The 26179-nt window shown below is 42.3% G+C and overlaps 1 protein-coding gene across 4 annotated transcripts in view; it reads left to right on the top strand.

The window, feature by feature from the left end:
• The first annotated feature begins 2401 nt into the window (after nucleotides 1-2401).
• The window catches only part of LOC115164099 (protein FAM189A2), a 99497-nt gene continuing 75719 nt past the window's right edge, over nucleotides 2402-26179 (top strand). For all 4 annotated transcript variants that reach the window (XM_029716225.1, XM_029716224.1, XM_029716223.1 and 1 more), the window contains exons 1-2: nucleotides 2402-2956; nucleotides 9520-9576. In XM_029716225.1, the coding sequence (XP_029572085.1) occupies nucleotides 2660-2956; nucleotides 9520-9576 (354 nt within the window). In that variant the 5' untranslated portion in view covers nucleotides 2402-2659. The remainder of the gene's footprint in view (nucleotides 2957-9519; nucleotides 9577-26179) is intronic.

Here is a 26179-nt window from a genome sequence, read left to right as displayed (position 1 = left end):
CTGTATATACGAAGTCATTACAAGTATTTTTCTTTTCATTTCATACTCTCCAGATGTTTGCATAATTCAACATGTTGGAATTATATGTTGTATAATTACACAACATTTCAATAGTTCCATGCCTGATATTACGGTACATTCCTTTTGTTGTTGTAAGTGCCCTTTTTAACGTTGCACACTCCCTTCTGCATTCCCCCTTAAACATCCCCTGCCCCCCTTAACTCTTCCCTGTCTACTACTGTACCCACGTGGAAGAGGTAGGGGACTGAAAAATTGTCCCATGAAAATCATAATCAGGCCTATATGTTAAAACACTTACAATGAGTTTATATGGTCACTGACAGTGTATTATAATGGTCCCCCACCAATATATTGAGATATTCATGTATTTCAGTAATTTATTCAATTTGTATCTGTTCATTTGTGAATGTTGTACATGCTAGCTAGCTACTGTACTTTCTACTGTAGGCTACATGTCATCATTGGGCTAGCATGGCTATTCATGTCCCCTTTTGTTGTTAAAAGGGGAGCACAGCATTTGTTTATGCAAGTTTTTCCTGTCATTAAATATGTCGTGTTTTTGTTGAAGATATTTTGACAATATTTTACTGTTAGTAGTTTGCAAGTGCACATCACATACTGTACATAACACCAGGATGTCATTGAGAAAGTTGGCTAGCCTAGGTCCATAGTCTATACTGTAAATTTCTATTTTACATTACATTTTAGTCATTTAGCAGATGCTCTTATCCAGAGCGACTTACAGTAGTGAATACATACATTTCATTTCATGCATTATTGTTTTTTTTTTTTGTACTGGCCCCCCGTGGGAATCGAACCCACAACCCTGGCGTTACACACCATGCTGGCGTTGCAAACACCATGCTCTACCAACTGAGCAAGGTAAATTGCATTGCATTTATCTTATATTGCACTGTTATGTGAAACTAGATAACTGTTATATTGCCCTGTCTACTGTACCCATGCGGAAGAGAGGATTTTGGCATATAAGGACAGCATTTGTTTATGGATATTTTTCCTGTCATTATCAGAGAATAAAAGATCGACACCAACCCTGATCCTTTGGTCATATGTACGCTGATCAAAACACAAAGCAGGTAGAGTAGATTGCAGTTTTTATAAGAGGATATACATTTGCATAGCCTACTACAGTCAGCTGTCATCAAACGCATCTAAACAAGACATTTAGGCTAGTGAATTACGTTTAGCAATTTATTTTTGTGCAAATAATGACGGTGGCCTGACTCAAAATAAAATCTACCCGAAGAGTTAAGAAATCGTTGAATACTTTCACACCCAAATATTGCAAATGACAGTTGGGGATGTGTGGCCTAATCTCACCCGCAGGGCCGATCCTAGCTTTTTGGTGGCCATAATCAAGATTTGGTTTGGGGGCCACCCCACCTTGTGGATAAAACATTTTTGTGGTCCCCCTCTTGACATCAGTTAATTTCTTGCAATTGTACGCATTTTGCTATAGGGCGTAGAGAAAATGTTGTGGTTTTAAAGCACATTTTATGCAATTCTACCCATTTTTCCATGGGGTGGAGAGAAAATCTTGCGGTTTTAAAGTGAATTTCATGCAATTCTACTCATGCCATGAGGCGGACAGAACATTTTGTAGTTAAAAGCTAATTTCCTGCAATTCCCAAAATGTTGTGATGCGTGGATAGAACATTTAGCAGTTTTAAAGCTAATTTCCTGCAATTCTGACTGTCATCACTGAAGTCATTTGTGGTGAAGAGGCACACAAGGGTTGCTGTACAAAACTAAGTAATTACCAGTTTGCTTGTCTCTAACCAATCAGAGTATCAAAGCCAATGACGAACCACCACTTTACCCACGTGTGTTCTGGCTCTGGCCCAACCCATTGGTTTCTGGACCAATCAGATGGTGTTTGCATTTGGTGAAGCGTCGGGGCGGTACTCCGATCCAGACTCATTGTGGAGAAGAAACTAAGGTCCCTGGGCGTGGCCAGAGCATGGAGTCTGGGTAGCCACGCGATTGATTTATGCCATGTTCATTATGATATCTGAGTGTGAGTGACTAACAACGTCTATGGGGGGGCCCTGGAGGTTAGGGCCCCTTGACTAGACTAATTTACCAATTACATTTTTTTTCGCTGACATGGGCTAATTGAGTGACTGTCAGTGACTGACAATACATGAGGAAAAACTGCTGATACATTGCCAATTTCAAAATTGCATCTTGTGTATTCTACCATTCTAACTCTCAACAGTAAATTGAGACCCTGACCGAGTTCCTAAAAAAGGGGGGTTGGGGGCCCCCTATCGACTTGGGTCCCTGCGGTTTATGCCCAGGGCCGGGACACTTGGGTCCCTGCCGTTTATGCCCAGACGCCTGCACACGCGCCCCTTCCTGCGCCCTTCTTGTGCCTCTGACAAAAATGTGAAACGCAATCCTAGCCCCTTGTAACAAACAGCAGTTATTTTAAAACTTCAAACTCCGCCACCTCGAGACGACCATGGCAGGAGTAACGACGCTAAGATCGACCAAACCCAACTGACGGATCTCTGCTTTAATTTAGGAATAAAACTAAAACGATCTCCCGCCTCCTTGCGCTGAGTCTCATCCAGGTTCAGTTGTTTGTTGTTCTCCTCCTGGTCGCGCGTCTCCAATGTCTATACCGGTAGTTCTCCCCGGCTCGTGTTACCCTGTAAGTAGACTTTCTTTGGGTTCTCAGTTGGCAGACTCGTCGTTCAGGAGCCGCCCGCCCCGCTGTATATCTAGCTCTCGCATGCCTGGTTCTCAGTCGCAGCTGCTACCAGCGCTTCTCCCCGGCCGCCCACTGCTCTCCCTCGGATTACTGCAGCTGGTTCTCGGCTGCTCCATCGTCGCGCTCTCCTTCTCAGCACTCTCTCTCAGCAGCTCGCCACCCATCCGAAACTCATGCCCTTTCTGGGTCGGATCTTCAGTGAGTAGCCACAGGTTTATTAACATCTCACACATAATTAATAAGATGGCAGTCATTTTTTTGACTCCATATTCTTGAGCTATGATAGCTAGTCTACTATATCAACAGGTTGTGTAGTGCTTATCAATTGTGGAACTATTACCCAAATCACACTCTGGTTAGGGGATTAGATCATATCCACCAGAACCAAAAGACATGGCAGAGCGCTGGACTATTTGTCAGCTGTCATGTCCTGGTGTCATATCTAGATGCTGTTTAAGAGTCCAGTGGTATTAGGTGACTTGTGTGCTGACAAGTACATTATTATTATGGGGTGACTTATGTTGGTAGCCCCTACAGTTGGATACTAGCACATTTATGAGTGAAATGGATTGGAGCACATACTGTACAGTTGAAGTCAGAAGTTTACATACACCTTAGCCAAATACATTTAAACTCAGTTTTTCACAATTCCTGACATTGAATCCTAGTAAAAATTCCCTGGTTTAGTTCCATTAGGATTACCACTATATAGAGAGAATTATTTATTTCAGCTTTTATTTCTTTCATCACATTCCCAGTGGGTTAGAAGTTGGTATTTGGTAGCATTGCCTTTAAATTGTTTAACTTGGGTGAAACGTTTCGGGTAGAATTCCACACGCTTCCCACAATAAGTTGGGTGAATTTTGTCCCGTTCCTCCTGACAGAGCTGGTGTCACTGAGTCAGGTTTTTGGTCTCCTTGCTCACACGCTTTTTCAGTTCTGTCCACAAATTTTCTATGGGATTGAGGTCAGGGCTTTGTGATGGCCACTCCAATACCTTGACTTTGTTGTCCTTAAGCCATTTTGCCACAACTTTGGAAGTATGCTTGGGGTCATTGTACTTTTCGAAGATCCATTTGCGACCAAGCTTTAACTTCCTGACTGATGTCTTGAGATGTTGCTTCAATATATCCATATAATTTTCCTTCCTCATGTTGCCATCTATTTTGTGAAGTGCACCAGTCCCTCCTGCAGCAAAGCACCCCCACAACATGATGCTGCCACCCCCGGTCTTCACGGTTGGGATGGTGTTCTTCGGCTTGCAAGCCTCCCCCTTTTTCCTCCAAACATAACGATGGTCATTATGGCCAATCAGTTCTATTTTTGTTTCATCAGACCAGAGGACATTTCTCCAAAAAGTACAATCTTTGTCCCCATGTGCAGTTGCAAACTGTAGTCTGGCTTTTTTATGGCGGTTTTGGAGCAGTGGCTTCTTCCTTGCTGAGCAGCCTTTCAGGTTATGTCGATATAGGACTCGTTTTACTGTGGATATAGATACTTTTGCAACTGTTTCCTCCAGCATCTTCACAAGGTCCTTTGCTGTTGTTCTGGGATTGGTTTGCACTTTTTGCACCAAAGTACGTTCATCTTTAGGAGACAGAACGCCTCTCCTTCCTGAGTGGTATGATAGCTGCATGGTCCCATGGTGTTTATACTTGCGTACTATTGTTTGTACAGATGAACGTGGTACCTTCAGGCGTTTGGAAATTGCTCCCAAGGATGAACCAGACTTGTGGAGGTCTACACATTCTTTTCTGAGGTCTTGGCTGATTTCTTTTGATTTTCCCATGATGTCAAGCAAAGAGGCACTGAGTTTGAAGGTAGGCCTTGAAATACATCCACAGGTACACCTCCAATTAACTCAAATGATGCCAATTAGCCTATGAAAAGCTTCTAAAGACATGACATCATTTTCTGGAATTTTCCAAGCTGTTTTAAGGCACAGTCAACTTAGTGTATGTAAACTTCTGACCCACTGGAATTGTGATACAGTGAATTATAAGTGAAATAATCTTTCTGTAAACAATTGTTTGAAGAATTACTTGTGTCATGCACAAAGTAGATGTCCTAACCTACATGCCAAAACTATAGTTTGTTAACAACAAATTTGTGGAGTGGTTGAAAAACGAGTTTTAATGACTCCAACCTAAGTGTATGTAAACTTCTGACTTCAACTGTATATCTGAAAGGACTGGGTAAAAATCAAGTTGAATTCCAAAGCTTTGTCTTTATAAATCAATCACACCAAATAAGGGACTATACAATCCTTTGGCAAAAGAAACTGTATTGTAATGAGTAATCAGGGTCAGGGGTAATAACCTAGTCATTTACCCCAGGAAGCACATTGTGACTAAGGTCTTATAAAACAGGCAGTTTCTTATTGGAAAACACTGAACCAGAATTTGATATTGAATGTTTCTCACTCTAGGGTGTCCATCTTCGATCGAGTCCTAAATGGCACCCTATTGAATAAATGTATTTCCAATGTATTTCCAATGTACCAAGGCCCATAGAGCTTGCACTGTGTATGGAATAGGGCCTATTCCTTACATATTGCAAACCCTATGTGACCTGGTCAAAAGTAGTGCACTAAATTCGGAATAGGGTGCATTGTGGGGTGCAGCCCTGATATTTCTCCATCTTGGTTTATAAAAAAATTAAATGTGAAAGAAAAGTGCAGGCTTCACTTTTATTTAGTTATCACATTATTTACATGCACCTGCAACAACTCAGATGTGCAAGTGTGTAATAAAAGGCCATAATGCATGTTGAGGACCCTCCCTGTTGCCTGAGACTAATCTCCTCTCCTCTCAGACACATTGATTCTAACCTGGTTTATGGAGAAACCTTATTGCTCTGCCACTTCTGCTTTAAAATCCCCCCCAGACATAAGGACGTGTTATAACACATTTTACAGAGGCCTAGTATGGATTCACTTTAATAATTTGTGAAGCATCTATGTAGGCCTTATAAAGGGTATGCGAAGCCTTTAAAGTTGTTGTTCTTTTAAAGTGGGACTGTGCATTGTACAATGACTTTTGTGCATGTTTGGCAGTGTCAAGGTTGTGGGTAACTGGTGAAAGGAGTCAGGCGCAGGAGAGCTGAGATGTGTGGACAAGGTATTTAATTCAAGAAAACACCAGTATAAACACAATACTGTAGTGCTGGAAAAATACCGGTACCGCAAAATAAATGGGCGTAATATCAAAACCTGGTAACAATATACCAGCCGTCAGATACAGCCTTATGTCAGACAACATCAAAATAATGGCCCTGTTAAGTCTTAATCAGTCCAGCCACTGTAACTGCCCACTTCAGTTAGAGTATTAGACTAAAAGTGTTTCAGTAGACTATTGGGCCTTTTCAGCTTAATCAGAAACTACCACTGGAGAGAAATCATCCTTTTACAGACACTAATGTTACCACACACTAATGTAACCACACAGTACAATTTGTTTTTGTGTTCTTATGTGGTGGAAAACCCCTCATAAGGCAGTCCAATCTCAATATACAAAAGCTGTATTTCAACATGCATTGGAAAACCAAATAAATTCGCTTTTTGTTTTCACAGACATCTTATACAGACCGAGGATGGGTGGGGCGTTTCACATGCCCTTCGAATGAGTCCGGTGATTCTGCTTATCACCACAGATATTAGGTCCAGACAGAGACAAATCATATCAAGGACATGTCCACTCTCCCACACATCCTGGGATAACAGGAACCATGAACAATTGTTTTACAGAAAGTTAGAAACAGTTATAAAACAGACTACTAAACTTAAAGGGCAACTTGAAACAATCTTACAGAAACTAAGAGGAACAGGATTACCTATCTCTTCTTCAAGCCATATAAGATACCAAATGACATTTTTCCTCTTTGACACCACATTATAGGGGTTTCACATTGATCTATAAGGGCTGGGGTGTTGTAGGCTTCTGTCGGCCTTTGTAGAAGTCTGTTTTAATGTCCACTGGCAAATCACCCCTCACCAAAACACAGCAACTCACTCGGCATACATAGCTTTCCTGGAACATGGGTGGGTGTAAGGGAGATAAGGCCTATTGAGCAACTAACTCTCTAGTTATTGTTAGGAAGTGTGGCGCAATGGCCGACAAAGGAAGATGAAGGAACCCACCACTCACTGCTTTAGTTCATTATGTCAGACAACATTCACATAACCTTAGACAACATTCACACAACCTTAAACAACATCCACACACCATGTGTGACTGACCGGCTGGATTCGGTCTTATGTAGCAACGTTTGAAATTGTGTTTTTTTTACATTGGATAACAGTAGAGACTGTGCTAGAACATGGTATATCATACACTGCAGTTGAGGAACAATTGGAAAGTCATTCTGCTTTAAAAGTTGATTAACTTGTAACCTCACTTTTGAGAAAATGGCCCTTGAATGTTTTGGTACACCTACTGGAGAGCTCTTCTTAGTCTACACCCATTCAGCATCATTCACACCCTCTTAAGCTTTAGCCCCACCCAGCTCTTTAGGGATTCACATGTGAGGCCGTGTACTAAACAACTGAAGATTTCAAGACTAAAGGCTGGTTTATACTACGGGTGTGTTTGTATATTCAATCTGGAGTGCCAGAGTGCGCTCTGGGCGTTCGTAAACTCAGCGTTGTCAGATTGTCCGTTAGTAAATTCAAAGCGGTTTGCTCTCAGAGCTTTCAGAGTGCACACTGGCCACTTTGGCCGAGGAGTAGGGTTGATCCAAGCATTCGGACGTAACAACAGCAGTCAAGCACCCAAGCTAACTGGCTAACGTTGGCTAGCTGGCTAGCTACTTCCTGACACAAATGAGTGAACAGCTCACTCTTACCATTTTACTTGCCCTAGTAGAGCTGGTTAGGCTGTTTTCATGTTATCCAGAGCATTGGTGACTGCAACTGTGCTGCTGGCAACAATTTAATTACGCTTTTTTGCCAATGTTTACTGACACCGGCCATATTCAACGGGTGTTGAGCGTTCATAAATTCGTCACTTATTCTGCACTCTGACACACACAGAGGAGTGCTCTGAAAAGAGAGTAGATAGCCAGAGCGAATTTACCAGCTACGTCTAGTTGTCACAGTGACATTATGAACATTCTATTGAAATGGCTTCTTGCATAGTGGAGTCTTTTGTTTAGACATGTAGCTAGCTAGCTAACTAGCAAAACAATGAACCATAATCCCAACTCATAATGTTACTACCCTGCATGAATATGCAGGTAGCTAACCAACCAGGTTCAATGTTAGCTAGCTAGCTAACATTAGGCTATAACTAGCAATGCAAATGGCTCTGAGATACGAATAATATTACTACACAGATCACATCTGGCTGTGATTGGGAGTCCCATAGGGCGGCGCACAATTGACCCAGCGTCGTCCGGGTTTGGCCAGGGTAGGCTGTCATTGTAAATAAGAATTTGTTCTTAACCGACTTGCCTAGTTAAATAAAGGTAGAAAAAAAAAATATATATATATAATTTCTTTTTTTTAACCATTTTGATTGAAAACAAAAATAGCTTCTTAGCAATTTCTCAAGCAAGGACTTTGGTAGGACTGTCTGAGAGTGGTATGAGTGGGGAGGGGGAAACATTAGAGTGTCTAGTTTGAGAAACAGACCCTCAAGTCCTCAACTGGCAGCTTTATTAAATAGTACCCGCAGAACACTTGTCTCAACGTCAACAGTGAAGAGGCGACTCCGGGATGCTGGCCTAAAGCTGCCAGTTGAGGACTTGTGAGGTGTCTGTTTCTCAAACTAGACACTCTAAAGTACTTGTCCTCTTGCTCAGTTGTGCACCGGGGGCCTCCCACTCCTCTTTCTATTCTGGTTAGAGCCAGTTTGCGCTGTTCTGTGAAGGGAGTAGTACACAGCGTTGTAGGGGATCTTCAGTTTCTTGCCAATTTCTCGCATGGAATAGCCTTAATTTCTCAGAACAAGAATAGACTGACGAGTTTCAGAAGAAAGGTCTTTGTTTCTGTCCATTTTGAGCCTGTAATCGAACCCACAAATGCTGATGCTCCAGATACTCAACGAGTCTAAAGAAGGCCAGTTTTATTGCTTCTTTAAAATGAGCACAACAGTTTTCTGCTGAGCTAGCATAATTGCGAAAGGGTTTTCTATTGATCAGTTAGCCTTTTAAAATGATAAACATGGATTACCTAACACAACGTGCCATTGGAACACAGTAGTGATGGTTGCTGATAATGGGCCTCTGTACGCCTATGTAGATATTCCATTAAAAATCAGCCGTTTCCAGCTACAATAGTTATTTACAACATTAACAATGTCTACACTGTATTTCTGATAAATTTGATGTGATTTTATGGACAAAAAAATTGCTTTTCTTAAAAAAACAAGGACATTTCTAAGTGACCCCAAACTTTTGAACGGTAGTGTATGTGGTTGGGATGCAACTGTGATATGTGGTTGTCTTGCCTTTCAATCTTGATATGAATGCACTAGCTGTGGGTCGCTCTGGATGGGAGCGTCTGCTGTATGGCTAAATTGTAATGTAAATGTAGTTCTATGTATGTATATTTATGTATATTATGTATTTTATTTGTTGTGTTTCCTGTTTGGACCCAAGGAGGAGTAGCCACTGCCTTGGCAGCAGCTAATTAGGGGTCCTAATAAATACAAAATACTTTAATGGAGACAATAATGTGTGTGGGGGGGTTACTGTCTGTGTATGCACATGGTATACAGTATGTAACATTGCTGATTTCTGTATCTGTTTTTCTTCTTCTCCAGGTGATCCTGTCAGGGATCATTGGCCTCACAACATGGAGGAGACCCATGCTGCTGCTGGTAGGTCATATATCACAGAACTGTTCTTTTTATATGAGAGGGATCTGTACTTGCTTACTGTATGAGGGAACTGACTTTAGTACTGTATGAAGGCCAGGGGTATTCAACCCTTTTTTCCATATTTTTGTTTGAATATCGCTAGCAACAACAGAATAAACACATTTTGAATGAAGTACCTGCCAGTAGAAACTCCTGGTTGGCTGAGTAGGTGGGGGGGAGCAGAGTGCAGGCAGGTTTTTTCCAATTTCAACAGGCCACGCACATTGCTGACAGGTGTATACATTTGAGCACACAGCCATACAATCTCAATAGACCAACATTGGCAGTAGAATGGCCCGTACTGAAGAGCTCAGTGACTTTCAAGGTGGCACTGTCATATGATGCCACCTTTCCAACAAGTCAGTTTGTAACAAGTCATCTTTCCCCGCTAGAGCTCCCTGGTCAACTGTAAGTGCTGTTATTGTGAAGTGGAAACGTCTAGGAACAACAACGGCTCAGCCGCAAAGTGGTAGGTCACACAAGCTCGCAGAACGGGACTGCCGAGTGCAGATGCGTGTAGCGCATAAAAATCATCTGTCTTCGGTTGCAACACTCATTACCAAGTTCCAAATTGCCTCTGGAAGCAATGTCAGCACAGTAACTATTAGTTGGGAGCTTCAGGAAATGGGTTTCCATGGCCGAGCAGCCGCACACAAGCCTAAGATCACCATGCACAATGCAAAGTGTCGGCTGGAGTGGTGCAAAGCTCGACGCCATTGGACTCTGGAGCAGTGGAAATGCTTTCTCTGGAGTGATGAAACACTCTTCACCATCTGGCAGTCCGATGGACGAATCTGGGTTTGGCGGATGCCAGGAGAACACTACCTGCCCGAATGCGTAGTGCCAACTGTAAAGTTTGGTGGAGTATGAATAATAGTCTGGGTCTGTTTTCCATGGTTTGGGCTAGGCCCCTTAGTTCCAGTGAAGGGACATTTTTGCGCTACAGCATACAATGACATTCTAGAAAATTCTGTGCTTCCAACTTTGTGGCAACAATTTGTCAAAGGCCCTTTCCTGTTTCAGCATGGCAATGCCACCGTGCACAAAGCGAGGTCCATACAGAAATAACTTGTCAAGATTGGTGTGGAAGAACTTGACTGGCTGCACAGAGCCCTGACCTCAACCCATCAAACACCTTTGGGATGAATTGGAACGCCGACTGCGAGCCAGGCCTAGTCGCCCAACATCACTGCCCAACCTCACTTATGCTCTTGTGGCTGAATTGAAGCAAGTGCCCGCAGCAATGTTCCAACATCTAGTGGAAAGCCTTCCCAGAAGAGTGGAGACTATTATAGCAGCAAAGGGGGGGGGGGCAACTCCATATTAATGCCCATGATTTTGACAAGCATTAGGCTAGACGCATTGAACACACACTATCCATACAACTCTATCAAGTATAGGTCTAATCAATGTAAACTGAATATTAATATGCCATTAATAATGATTTATTTAATTCATAGAGGGCTTTTAATTAGGTTGTAGACTATATTACCTCATGCCTGTCATTGCTTTCCACCACTAGGAACACCTCTTCTGTTTCCAGCTGCGTCAGTGTACTTGGCACAGAGCGATAGCGCGGAGTCTCGTACCTTGGACAAAACATCCATAAAGCATTTGATGTCATCCTGTGCTTGCACAGCATCAATTCTTCTTTTATACAGGTGTGCAAATCAAGGAAAAAAAGAAAATCCTTTAACATCGTCGAGAATCCCTTTGCTTCCCTGTCAGTGATGTTGTCAATGTCATCAGAGGCTAGAATGGTTTCTAAGCACTCCAATAGTTCACCTTTATTAAATCTCAGAAAAATACACAAGCCTGTGTAACTGCTGATGCTGCTTGTTGCATCACCAAATTGATTTGCCACCAGTTGAACTGCGCATCACGCTTGCCCCATTATATGTTTGACCAATATGATTTATCTTGTCTGCTGTTTGCTTTGGAAAAAGGCCTAGATTTTCAAGGAAAGCCCTGCTGATGGTGTCTGCATTGGTGCATCCTTCCAATTTCACAAATCCCCAATATCTCTCTTGCACAGTTTTGGCTGCGTCAATGTAGCGGCAAATGATGGCAAGCTTACAGTGCATCACATAGGTTGTCTCATCCGCTTGTATGGACATAAAGTCAGTGTTCTGTAACTCCTGTACAATGCGCCCTTGCATTGTGGACAGTCTAGTAGCTCATGGGACGTGCCTTTAAAAACCGTAACGGTGTCCAAGTACTCTTTCATTGCAGTGTCCAGCGATGACACAAAATCAACAAGTCCCCTAAACACTCCTGGGTTCTCAGATTCTTGTGTTTTATCTTGTCCCCTGTCCCCCCCCCAGGTCCGCGAGAAGGTTTGATTGAGCATATTGGCTCCCTCTGTCTTTCAACAATTGCTGGATGAAGATGTCTGGTTTAGCAGGTCCCAAATGCTTTATTTGCAATTATTTGGAAGGGTCAGCCTTTCAAATTCTGTTTTTAGAAGTGATTCTACAGTGTTAAGTGACAGAGCTGGTGTCACTGTTGCAGCCACCATAATGACACGGTTATGATTAGTTTATTACAAGTCAAGTACAATTTGCTCTTTACCGCCATCTGTTGACTATCAGGAGATCCAGGAGATCTGAGCTCTAATTTCAACGCCACAGGACCATCCATTTGCTTTGTGCTGTTAACATTCATGTGATGAAATCCTTCAATCTCATTGGTTCCGTCCTCCCTTATAGCAAATAGCTGGCAAAATAACCCAAGCACTGGGTGCACAGCCCGTGCGCCCGGAGCTGCTGCTGGCAGAGTAGTAAATAACTGAACAGCTTGTTTTGAACAATATATTTACAGGAAAATGTACACACATTTACCACACTTTTATGAGTATTTTAAACATAATCCATGAATTACGCTAAACAAAAATATAATCGCAACAAGCAACAATTTCAAAGGTTTTACTGAGTTACAGTTCATATAAGGAAATCAGTCAATTGAAATGAATTCAGTAGGCCCTAATCTATGGATTTCACATGACTAGGAATACAGATAGGCAACTGTTGGTCTCAGATACTGTACCTTAAAAAAAGGTAGCTGCGTGGATCGGAAAATCAGTCAGTATCTGGTGTGACCACCATTTGCCAATCAACAGTGCTGCCGTATGCAGCACTGTTGATTGTGGCCTGTGGAATGTTGTCCGACTCCTCTTCAATGGCTGTGCGAAGTTACTGGATATTGGCGGGAACTGGAACACACAGTTGTACAGGTTGATCCAGAGTATCCCAACATGCTCAATGCGTGACATGTCTGGTGATATGCAGGCCATGGAAGAACTGGGACATTTTCAGCTTCCAGGAATTGTGTACAGATCCTTGTGACATGGGGCCGTGCATTGTACATCATGCTGAAACATGAGGGGATGAATGGCATAACAATGGGCCTCAGGATCTCGTCACTATGTCTTGGTGCATTCAAATTGCCATCGATAAAATGCAACTGTGTTAGTTGGCCGTAGCTTATTTACATTTTTACATTTTAGTCATTTAGCAGACGCTCTTATCCAGAGCGACTTATACTAGTCAATGCATACATTTCATGCAATTTCATAGATTTCATACATTTTTTTTTTCTGTGCTGCCTGCCAATGCCGTTAACCTACCGCCACCAAGGGGCTCTCTGTTCACAACGTTGACATCAGCAAACCACTCACCCACACGACGCCATACACACTGTCTGCCATCTGCCCGGTACAGTTGAAACCAGGATTCATCCGTGAAGAGCACACTTCTCCAGCGTACCAGTAGCCATCGAAGGTTAGCATTTGCTCACTGAATTCGGTTACGATGCCGAACTACAGTCAGGTCAAGACCCTGTTGAGGACGACAAGTGTGTAGATGAGCTTCCCTGATACAGTTTCTGCAGGAGTTCTTCGGTGGTGCAAACCCACAGTTTCATCAGCTGTCCGGGTGGCTGGGCTCAGACCATCCGGAAGGTGAAGAAGCCGGATGTGGAGGTCCTGGGCTGGCAGGGTTACCCGTGGTCTGTAGTTGTGAAGCCGGTTGGACGTACTGCCAAATTCTCTAAATTGCAAGCTCCCTCAAAACTTCAGACATATGTGGCATTGTATTGTGTGACAAAACTTCACATTTTAGAGTGGCCTTTTATTGTCCCCAGCACAAGGTGCACCTGTGTAAAGATCATGCTTTTTAATCAGCTTCTTGATATGCCAAACCTGTCAGGTGGATGGATTATCTTGGCAAAGGAGAAATGGTCATTAACAGGGATGTAAACAAATTTCTGCATTGAATTTGAAAAAAAAGTTTTTTGCGTATGGAAAATGTCTGATATTTTATTTCAGCTCCTGAAAAATGCGACCAACACTACATGTTGCGTGTATATTTTTGTTCAGTATATATATTTTTTTAAATTTCTCCACAGGTGAGGCGCCACCCCTAACGCCCTAATTAGCAGGCCGTCGTTGATACCTACTACAGTAGAAAAAAGCGGAATATCTTATTTTGAATGATGTCAACTTTATTTATCAACTCCTAATATTGAGCTAATTACAGTCATTGGAGCGTATTACACTCACTGGAGTATCTGACATACAGTGGTTTTTCCTTTAAAAGTTGCGTCATACTGCAGCACAGCTTGCGGGCAACCACAAAATTCTAACATGTCAGCCATTGCTGCCATTAATGCTAGTTAGTGCTAGTTTGACAACCAGAAGGCATCTTTGAGAAGCATTTGACAGTTTTTAAATATTGTTTGTTAGGGTGGCACATTTTGGGGAATATTCAGAGGTGGAAACTTTCCGTGGGAATTAATATTAATACCATTTAAATATGGATGTTTTTTGCATTGGATATATTTACCATATATGGAGACAGAAACCTTTTACCTTATCATCCTGTGTGGCTCAGTTGGTAGAGCATGGTGTTTGCAACGCCAGGGTTGTGGGTTCGTTTTGCACGGGGGACCAGTACGGAATTTTTTTTAATGAAATGTATGCATTCACTACTGTAAGTCGCTCTGGATAGGAGCATCTGCTAAATGACTAAAATGTAAATATCATAAGTAGACATAATTGCAAATGATTAAATCCTTCCAATAGAATTGAAAAAAATTGTTACGAATTGAACTTTTAATGAAATGACACATCAAAAGAAAGAGAATATTGAATGATCCCCGATGATCTTCAAAAAAACATTTTTAACATACCTCTGTAAAATGATAGTGTTTAAGCTAAAGCTTTGGCTGTCTTCCTCACAGGCTTCCATGTCTTCTCCCTGGACCTCTTCAATGTCCACATCTTGAACATCAGACTCTGAGGCCTCATCTTCACTGTCACTTTCCAACCTTGTTGAGGATGGCTCGTTGTCAGGCTCAGAAAGCCTCAAATTTGTCCGGATGGCCACCAATTTTTCAACCCTTTTATTGGTCAGCCTGTTGCGTGCTTTGGTGTGTGTGTTCCCAAACAATGACCAGTTGCGCTCTGAGGCGGCTGATGTTGGTGGGAGGATGATGGAGGCAACAGGGGAAAGAGCCTCAGATCCACAAAGTTCCTTCCACCAGGTGGCTGATGAGATATGTTGGCACGACTGCCATATTGCATCTCCATCCCAAAGCCCTTGCTTGGAAGTGTACTTCGCCAGACTGCCAAGAACCTTGCCCTCATCCAGGCCAAGGTGGCGAGACATGGTAGTGATGACACCATAGGCCTTTTTGATCTCTGCACCAGACAGGATGCTCTTGCCAGCATACTTGGGGTCCAACATGTACGTTGCGGCGTGTATGGGCTTCAGGCAGAAGTCTTCACGCTTTTTGATGCATTTCAGAACTGCAGAATCTGAACATCAGACAGGATGGCATTGTCTCCCTCAATCTGTGCAATAGCCATAGGTTTCAGGGGTTTCATGCTGCTTAAAATACATCATCCAGGAGAATCCTCTTGATGGGGCTGTCTATATCAGCAGACTGTGCTATGGGCATTTATTGGAGAGACTCTTTCCCCTCCAGGAGATGGTCAAACATGATGACAACACCACCCCAACGGGTGTTGCTCGACAGCTTCAATGTGGTGCTCTTATTCTTCTCACTTTGCTTGGTGAGGTAGATTCCTGCTATAACTTGATGACCCTTCACATACCTAAGCATTTCCTTGGCTCTTTTGTAGAGTGTATCCATTCTTTTCAGTGTCATGATGTCCTTGAGGAGTAGATTCAATGAATGAGCAGCATGGCCAATGGGTGTGATGTGAGGGTAGGACTCCTCCACTTTAGACCAAGCAGCCTTCATGTTCACAGCATTGTCTGTCACCAGTGGAAATACCTTCTGCGGTCCAAGGTCATTGATGACTGCCTTCAGCTCATCTGCATTGTAGAGACCGGTGTGTCTGTTGTCCCTTGTGTCTGTGCTCTTGAAGAATACTGGTTGAGGGGTGGAGATGTAGTTAATTATTCCTTACCCACGAACATTCGACCACCCATCAGAGATGATTGCAAAACAGTCTGCTTTCTCTATGATTTGCTTGACCTTCACTTGAACTCTGCATCCAGAAAATGAGTAGATCAAGCATGTCTGGTTGGAAGGGTGTATGCTGGGCGAAGAACATTCAGAAATCTCTTCCAATACACATTGCCTGTGAGCATCAGAGGTGAACCAGTTGCATACACAGCTCGAGCAAGACATTCATCAGCATTTCTCTGACTACGTTCCTCCATTGAGTCAAAAAAACTTCTGATTACAGGAGGACCATGAGCTGTTGCTATCGATGAGGTGTCTGATTCATCATTTTCACCTCGAATAGAAGTAGAGGGACTTTTGTCAGAGGTTGCTTGTTGTGAGTGCTGAGGGAATTTTATGCACTTGGCCAGATGATTCTGCATCTTTGTTGCATTCTTCACATATGATTTGGCACAGTATTTGCAAATGTACACAGCTTTTCCTTCTACATTAGCTGCAGTGAAATGTCTCCGCACAGATGGCGCCCGTGGCATTTTCCTTTAAAGATTAGTAAAAAAAAAAGTTTTTAAAAAACACTAATATAATTCAATGTACAGATCAACAGTTAAGCAGTTAGATTAAACAACTCCTTTGTAAGATAAATGTTTTAAAAAATTAAACATGAATTAACACTTAGTTAGCAGGCTTAAGCAAGCTAACACCCATATGGTAGCAAAAACTAACTAGCATAAATTGTTAACAACTTAGAAATGATTTAAACACGCTTTGCTGTAGGCTACTATTTACTAGTTAACAAAAAATTGTCATAAAATATTCACCCCACCCAGTATTGTAATCAAAACTTACCAGAAAGCATGTAGTCCTTGGCTCAGACAGTGTAGTAGTGTGGGCTCAATATCATCTCATTAGTGTGCAAGATCTTGAGAATCAGCTGTACATGTGATGGAAGAGTGCACTGCACATGCGATGAAAGAATGCACTGTGCATGCAGAGGGTTGCAATTCCATTGAATTGGGGATAGTGTCCAAGAGCAGACTCAGACGAGGAGACTGGAATGAAGTAACCAAGGTATTTATTGAAACACAGGGGGAAGATGGAGTGCAGGTCAGGGGAAGCTCAGGCGGGTTGCAGGAAACCAGATGCGGAGGCTGAGGCTGGAGCGAGAGGGGTTGGGACAGGGTAAGCAGGTCCGGAGGGGAATCCAAGGGACTAGTAGAGTGGGGAATCCAGGACAGAGTAGCAGGATGACGAGACATGGGACTGGAGACAGAGCGGGCAGAACTGTAGCGGAGAGGAAAACAGCGTCAGGCAAGGAAAACAGGCACAACAGGATCTGAATAGTAACAAACGGCTAGAAACATTGAGTGAGCAGAGATTACGTTCTGGCAGCGTGGAAGTGGCAGGGCTGAGTATTAGTAGAGGTCTTGATTATGAAACAGGTTGCAGCTGGTGGGGATCCAGCACACCTGTCTCCGCCCACACAATCTCACACATACACACACACAGCCACACAGAGAGAGAGGAAATGACCACTGGGGGAGGCGGCAGGTCAAGGAGATACAGGATGAGCAGTAGAGGGCGTTGCAGGAGCAGATGTGACAGATAGTTTAGCTAAAATATGCCACAAGACCTAGAATTGCCATGTGTATCCCACAAAAAAGGTTCACAGTTATAAGCTAACTTTTTTGATGAAATTTAGCAAAATTCCCAATTTTCTTGAATGTTTTCGACTATATGGGATTGATTTTTTATTTTTATTTTGCTTAATTAGTTTGATAAATGTGATCGTGTTTTTATTCCATGAAACGAAAATGCAGTTTTTACTGTAGCTGTTTTTAGCGTAAATTACTTATTGGCATAAAGGCCTTGTCACGGTTGTCGTACTGTAGAGAAGACCAAGGCGCAGCGGATTGCATGCTCAACATCATAATTTATTAAATAATGAGAACACGGAAAAACAAGAAAATAACGAAGGACAAACCGACAGTTCTACAGGCTATCTAGATACTTACAGCAGTGCAAAATAAAACAACCCACAACCCCAAGAGAAAAACACACACCTAATATATGACTCCCAATCAGGAACAACGATATCCAGCTGTTCCTGATCGGGAGTCACAAGACTAACACAGAAACAAAACAACTAGACACTACATACAACACACAACTTCTGCCACGTCCTGACCAAATACTAAACAACTACTCCCTCTGCTGGTCAGGACGTGACAGGCCTACTTCAATATACAGTATATCAATCAATCATACATTAATTTGTGCATGTCAATCAATACAAGTCATCCATGTCTTTAAATACAGTCAAGCATTTTAGTTGTAAAACTAAATAACAAAGGGAGCGTGAAAAAGCATCCGCTAGTACCAGTCACGGCAAATGCCTCTGCCTGCCGGATAAGCTTTCTTGACTTGACATACAGTGCATTCAGAAAGTATTCAGACCCCTTTCTTTTTTCCACATTTTGTTATGTTACAGCCTTATTCTGAAATTGATATTTTTTTCTCATCAATCTACACACAATGACAAAGATAAAACAGGTTTTTAGAAATGTTTGCATATGTATTAAAAAAAACAGAAAGTATTTACATAAGTGTTCAGACACTTTGCTATGAGACTCGAAATTGAGCTCAGGTGCATCCTGTTTCCATTCATCATGCTTCAGATGTTTCTACAACTTGATTGGAGACCACCAGTGGAAAATTCAATTGATTGGGCATGATTTGGAAAGGCACACACCTGTCTATATAAGGTCCCAGAGTTGACAGTGCATGTCAGAGCAAAAACCAAGCCATGAGGTTGAAGGAATTGTCCGTAGAGCTCAGAGACAGAATTGTGTCGAGGCACAGATCTGGGGAAGGGTACCAAAACATTTCTGCTGCATTGAAGGTCCCCAAAAACACAGTGGCCTCCATCATTCTTAAAGGGAATTAGTTTGGAACCGCCAAGACCCTTCCTAGAGCTGGCCACCCGGCCAAGCAGCAGCTAATGGAGATCCATAACAGATATAAATACAGCCCGCTTGGAGTTTGCCAAAAGGCACCTAAAGGACTCAGACCATGAGAAACAAGATTCTCTAGTCTGATGAAACCAAGATTGAACTCTTTGGTCTGAATGCCAAGCGTCACGTCTGGAGGAAACCTGGCACCAAACCTACAGTGAAGCATGCAGCATCATGCTGTGGGGATGTTTTTCAGCGGCAGGGACTGGGAGACTAGTCAGGATCGAGGGAAAGATGAATGGAGCGAAAACATGCTCCAGAGTACTCTGGACCTCAGACTGGGGTGAAGGTTCACCTTCCAACAGGACAACAAGCAACTAAGCACACAGCCAAGACAACGCAGGAGTGGCTTCGGGACAAGTCTCTGAGTGTCCTTGAGTGGCCCAGCCAGAACCCGATCGAACATCTCTGGAGAGACCTGAAAATAGCTGTGCAGCGACCCTCCCCATCCAACCTGACAGAGCTTGAGAGGATCTGCAGAGAAGAATGGGAGAAACTCTCCAAATACAGGTGTGCCAAGCTTGTAGCGTCATACCCAAGAATACTTGAAGCTGTAATCGCTGCCAAAGGTGCTTCAACAAAGTACTGAGTAAAGGCTCTGAATACTTATGTAAATGTACTTTCCGAATGCACTGTACATTTTCCAACATTTTCCAACGCTAACCTTTGTTTACTCAGCTAAACAGCTGCTATGCAAAAATGTGTTTGGAGTTATCTTTCTAGCTAATAGGCCATGTTAGAGTTTACACTTCCTCTTCCAATTATAATGTGGGGCGGTCAAAATTATGAAAAACAATTGAACAAATCTATTTGTTTTAAGTGTCATTTTTTGCTAACATATGATGGGTCGCTGGTTAGTCTGGGCAGGGGGTCCTGGGCAAGAAAAGGTTGCCTACATATAAGCCTCACATCCTTAGAATGCCATCCATGCAGCCATAGAGGTGTGGTTTGGTCTTGTGCCAGGAAAAATATTCAAGACAAATCCACTCTAAGTACAGCAATTATAGTGTTAAGTCAGCCATGTCTGTCAGGATGTAATGGTTCAGGAGTTATCTCTAGATGACCATGCTAGAGAGGTCATCTCAGACTCTGAGCTGGATGACCATGCTAGAAAGCACCAAATCAGCAACAAAAATGTTGAGCGTCGATATGCTCATCTATTTGATCTTGAAGTCACACTGTCTGTTTGCTTATTTTAATTATTTATTATCCCCATTTCACAAGCAGGTTAATCATGTTTATTATTGTTTCCAGTACTGGTTAGATTACTTTGTAAATCTCAGTTTTCAGTATCTTGTGGCAGTGTTCATTGTCTTTTTTACACATGCTTCACAAACACCAGATGGCTTTGTCCATCAAAAACCCAATCTGGTCCCCAATTTACCCCAACACCATGATTCATTCCCAATTCACCCCAACACCATGATTCATCCCCTATTCACCCCAACACCATATGCAGATTCAGACTCCTCGGGTGCTCTTTTTTGGGAAACGTTGTGCTTCCACAAAAATGGTCCCACAAAGATGGTTGGAGGTCCACACATCAAGAATTCTAACTTCAATGGGAATATCTGTCGTTTTAAATTATACTTTCAATCCTCCATAGTAAACCTATTGAAATCATATAAATATAGATATTAGAATATTCATGGTCATTTAAATTGACATTCGGCGATGGGTGGACAAGCGGTCATCTTTGTGGTAGTAATTAGAAGTGAACATTTTAATTCAATTTACATTTGAATATTTTACCAGCTAAATTGCAGTGATATGAAGGGAAAGGTCCATTCTATAAATTATATTTCTATTATTGAAATGACAGCCACCATGTATTCAAGAGCATGTTGTGTCAACCGATGGTGGGCACAACACAAATACCTCAGATGTGAAATGGGGTCTAAGCTACAACATTTGCAAATATGGAAAAATATCACAGTTTAGACATTTTTATTTTACAAGGTAAGTTGACTGAGAACACATTCTCATGTAACGACCTGGGGAATAGTTACAGGCGAGATGAATGAGCTACTCACCTAATAATCCTAAACTGGGGATTATTAGGTGAGCGTGATGTTATGAGAGCCAGTTTGGGAATTTAGCCAGGACACCGGGGTTAACACCGCTACTCTTAAAATAAGTGCCATGGATCTTTAGTGACCACAGTCAGGACACCCATTTAACATCCCATCTGAAAAACAGCACCCTACACAGGGCAATGTCCCCAATCACTGCCCTGGGGATATTTTTTTAGACCAGAGGAAAGGATGCCTCCTACTTGGCCCTCCAACACCACTTCCAGCAGCATCTGGTCTCCCATCCAGGACCAACCCTGCTTAGCTTCAGAAGTGGGATGCAGGGTGGTCATTGACGTTAAAGGTTTAAAAATGACAAATGTATTGAAAAAAAATGTTTTTTAGTTTGACAACATTGTTTTTAAGCTTTTAAATGATATCAAACTCAACCGTTTATATTTTCCAGTGAAGACAGATTTTTCATGGTATAGTGGGGTATACAAAATGGGTCAACTTTGAGCACCTTTATCTCCTGAATGTTTCTGACCACTTCTTCCAAAGGCAAACATGAATAGAAAGTTTTGTTTAAATCAAAAGGGATGCTTTAAAAAAGTGATTGAATTTAAATGGATTTATCCTGCAGTCACATTCCCTGTCCTCCCAAATCCTTAAAACCCTGTAATCTGGTGTGTTTGATTTATCTGTAGAGGCGGTATTAAAGCCTCTTAGAAACAAACAGTTTTTACCAGATTTTCTCAAATCCTATCCCTAGTGGCACTAGACACCTGAACAAACTAGCTGATCCCTGACTGCTCATAGAGGTCAGAGGTAAGAGTTCAGATGATCTTGGTCCGGTGGGTCTGTGATCTGGAGGTCATGGATCAAGCTCTCTGCCGTCCTGACCAAAGGTCCTGAGGTGTGGTGTGGACTCAATGGGACTGTCACCACATGGAGATTCACTCTACACCAGGGTTTCCCAAACCCTGGGTGCACATTTTGTTTTGTTCCCCCTAGCACTACCCAGCTGATTCAAACAATTAAAGCTTGATCACGAATTGTTTATTTGAAAAGTTTGGGAAACACTACTCTACCATGTCTTGACTGAGTATTTGAGTCTTTACATGGACATATTTGGTCATGAATGACTATGATTTCTATTTAGGGGTTCACAGCAAAAAGAATGTAACAGATTGGCCTGTAGGTGGCGCTGTTATGAGCAGTCTCACCTAAACACTCATATGCACTACCCCGTTTGACCTAGAGAATTGAAACTGGTTGGTGTCTCTCCTCATGCTGATCAAATTTGCCCCAAATTTGCCCAAAATTTGGGAAAGCTTTGAAAAACGTATTCTCGTGAACCATAGACTAAGGGATTGGTTAAGAGATGGCCACGACTTTACAAAACGGATAATGTAATTGAGAGTGCATAATTTGCAGGGAATACATCTAAACTCAGCAAAACCAGAAACGTCCTCTCACTGTCAACTGCATTTATTTTCAGAAAACTTAACATGTGTAAATATTTGTATGAACATAACAACAGACATAAACTGAACAAGTTCCACAGACGTGACTAACAGAAATGTCATAATGTGTCCCTGAACAAAGGGGGGGTCAAAAGTAACAATCAGTGTCTGGTGTGGCCACCAGCTGCATTAAGTACTGCAGTGCATCTCCTCCTCATGGACTGCACAATATTTCCCAGTTCTTGCTGTGAGATGTTACCCCACTCTTCCACCAAGGCACCTGCAAGTTCCAGGACATTTCTGGGGGGAATGGCCCTAGCCCTCACCCTCCGATCCAACAGGTCCCAGACGTGCTCATTGGGATTGAGATCCGGGCTCTTCGCTGGCCATGGCAAAACACTGACATTCCTGTCTTGCAGGAAATCACGCACAGAACGAGCAGTATGGCTGGTGGCATTGTTATGCTGGAAGGTCATGTCAGGATGAGCCTGCAGGAAGGGTACCACATAAGGGCGGAGGATGTCTTCCCTGTAACGCACAGCGTTGAGACTGCCTGCAATGACAACAAGCTCAGTCCGATGATGCTGTGACACACCGCCCCAGACCATGACGGACCCTCCACCTCCAAATTGATCCCGCTCCAGGGTACAGGCCTCGGTGTAATGCTCATTCCTTCGACGATAAACGCAAATCCGACCATCACCCCTGGTGAGACAAAACCGCGACTCGTCAGTGAAGAGCACTTTTGGCAAGTCCTGTCTGGTCCAGCGACGGTGGGTTTGTGCCCATAGGTGACGTTGTTGCCAGTGATGTCTGGTGAGGACCTGCCTTACAACAGGCCTACAAGCCCTCAGTCCAGCCTTTCTCAGCCTTTTGAGGACAGTCTGAGCACTGATGGAGAGATTGTGCGTTCCTGGTGTAACTCGGGCAGTTGTTGTTGCCATCCTGTACTTGTCCCGCAGGTGTGATGTTCGGATGTACCGATCCTGTGCATGTATGGTTACACGTGGTCTGCCACTGCGAGGACAATCAGCTGTCCGTCCTGTCTCCCTGTAGCGCTGTCTTAGGCATCTCACAGTACGGACATTGCAATTTATTGTCCTGGCAACATCTGCAGTCCTCATGCCTCCTTGCAGCATGCCTAAGGCACGTTCACGCAGATGAGCAGGGACACTGGGCATCTTTCTTTTGGTGTTTTCTAGAGTCAGAAGAAAGGCCTCTTTAGTGTCCTAAGTTTTCATAACGGTGACCTTAATTGCCTACCGTCTGTAAGCTGTTGTTTCTTAACGACCGTTCCACAGGTGCATGTTCATTAATAGTTTATGGTTCCTTGAACAAGCATGGGAAACAGTGTTTAAACCCTTTACAATGAAGATCTGTTTAGTTATTTGGATTTTTACGAATTATCTTTGAAAGACAGCGTCCTGAAAAAGGGACATTTCTTTTTTTGCTGAGTTTATATAGGCCTACCAATAGACAGTTTTTGTTGGACATTACATGTACTGTTAGATTATCAATTGGCTATCTAGCAAGAATATTATATTTAGGGTTAACAATCTAGCTAATGTGTTTTAAGTTCCCACTTCATCTGGTGAATTATGGAGCATTTAGCCTAGGCCATTATGCACAAAAAAGATCCAGGCAAATTAATATCTTAACAGTAGAACCACTAAGGTACTGACTGCTCATGAATTTGTTTTATTTATTACTCTGCCGTTTAAAATATTGCGTCCCTCCATTCTTGACTTTTCCTAAATAAGTGTATATAACACACTGTCAGTGTTAGAATCTTAATATCACATACAGAACTGTGGTTATACCCAGTTTTAGGAGGGCATGTCATTTTTGAAATGGTTTTCCCCTGTTGTCCCTCCTCCCAACAGTAGGGCTCACTTGGTAGAGCATGGCACTTGCAACACCAGGGTTGTGGGTTCGATTCCCATGGGGGAACAGTATGAAAATGTATGCACTCACTACTGTAAGTTGCTCTGGTTAAGAGCTTCTGCTAAATTACTAAAATCTAAATCTAGGGCCTGCTCAGCTCCTTCTTCTGACAGTGAACAGTGCAGTGCACAGCAGATAATTTCCTAGAAAGTAAACTATACCAAAAAACGAATTTCACACATATAACAACAGATGAAATAAATTAAGTAAAGAATGATGGGGAGAATGGATGAGCAAGGGGAAGCGAACATTGCATAATTATGTAATCACTAATTGTGAATGAAGAACAGGGTGCGCCATTCTGTTCTATTGATCCATTCTAATTATAATCTTAAAATGGTATGCACCCTATATCAGTCCACCGAATCAAAGCGGTCTTGTCAGTCTACTCTGGCCTACTTGGAGTAGGCTACACAGTGAGAGCGTGCGTAATTGTACATGCTGAACGCTTTCAATATCTGAGAAAATATCCACATCAGGCAGCAGGTGTCAGAGAATGTGGTGATGGGGCTTGTGGAACCTTATTTTGGCAAGGGGAGCTCTCTCTGAGCAAAATAAGGCATCTGCACAGCCGTTGCAACGGTGCTGAAGAATGACAAGACAATGGGAACACAATAAAGGGGAAACCGGAGACTATTACACACTACAGCCAAACAAAGGTATGTCAAAGTGTGTCAAGCAAGTGAAATTTTGGAAAATTGTTTCAACTGTTAGGACAAGGGATAACAGCTAAATGAAATCCGCGCATCTTTGACTGTGCATTTTGGTGGTTGGGATATTTAAATTGTTATTGTGTCGTTATAAAAATAAGCTGTTACCGTGCTCCAACGCATATTCTTTATGTTTTATAATTGTAACAAAGGCACTCCACAAATAAAATTGATTGAACACTTTAATTTTCGCCTTTTTTATATAGCTTACAGTAACATAAACTAATGAAAGTACTGTGTTATTTGAAATAACATTTAAATATTATTCTAATGTTACACAGGTCCTTCATAAACACAACCAAATTATAATTTTTGTGATAGCATATATGAAATATATTAAATACACAGAATGTTGCAGTCATTAGCTTGAATGGGGGTCCATTGAGGCCCAGCTGTTCTAGTGTTAACCTCTTCGGGCTAGGGGGCGGTATTTTCACATCCGGATGAAAAGCATGCCCAAAGTGAACTGCCTGCTACTCAGGCCCAGAAGCTAGGATATACATATAATGGTAGATTTGGATAGAAATCACTCTAACCTTTCTAAAACTGTTAAAATTATGTCGGTGAGTATAACAGAACTTATTTGGCATGCGAAACCCCGAGGACAAACCATCCAGGAATCTTTTTTATGAGGTGACTCAATTCGGTTTCTATGTGAATCTAGATTTCTGAGGCATTTGGTTGCAGTTCGTATGGCTTCCACTAGATGTCAACAGTCTTTAGAAATTGGTTGATGTTTTTCCTTTGAGAAATTAAGAAGTAGTCCTGTTATTTTCATGTGTCATTCCAGGTGCACTCTAATATTTTGGTGCGCACGACCTGGAACGTGCTTCACTTTGTTTTCGTCCGGTATTGAACACAGTTTATCCCGTCTTAAATTTTATCGATTATTTACGTTTTAAAATATCTAAAGTTGGATTAGGAAAGTTGTTTGAAATGTTTGGACAAAGTTTACAGGTAACTTATTAGATATTTTGTAGTCATGTTGG

The sequence above is a fragment of the Salmo trutta genome, chromosome 27 (assembly GCF_901001165.1).
Source record: "Salmo trutta chromosome 27, fSalTru1.1, whole genome shotgun sequence".
In the NCBI taxonomy this organism is placed as follows: domain Eukaryota; kingdom Metazoa; phylum Chordata; class Actinopteri; order Salmoniformes; family Salmonidae; genus Salmo; species Salmo trutta.
The sequence above is the reverse complement of the archived record's forward strand: the minus strand, read 5'-3'. Positions and strand labels throughout refer to the sequence as shown.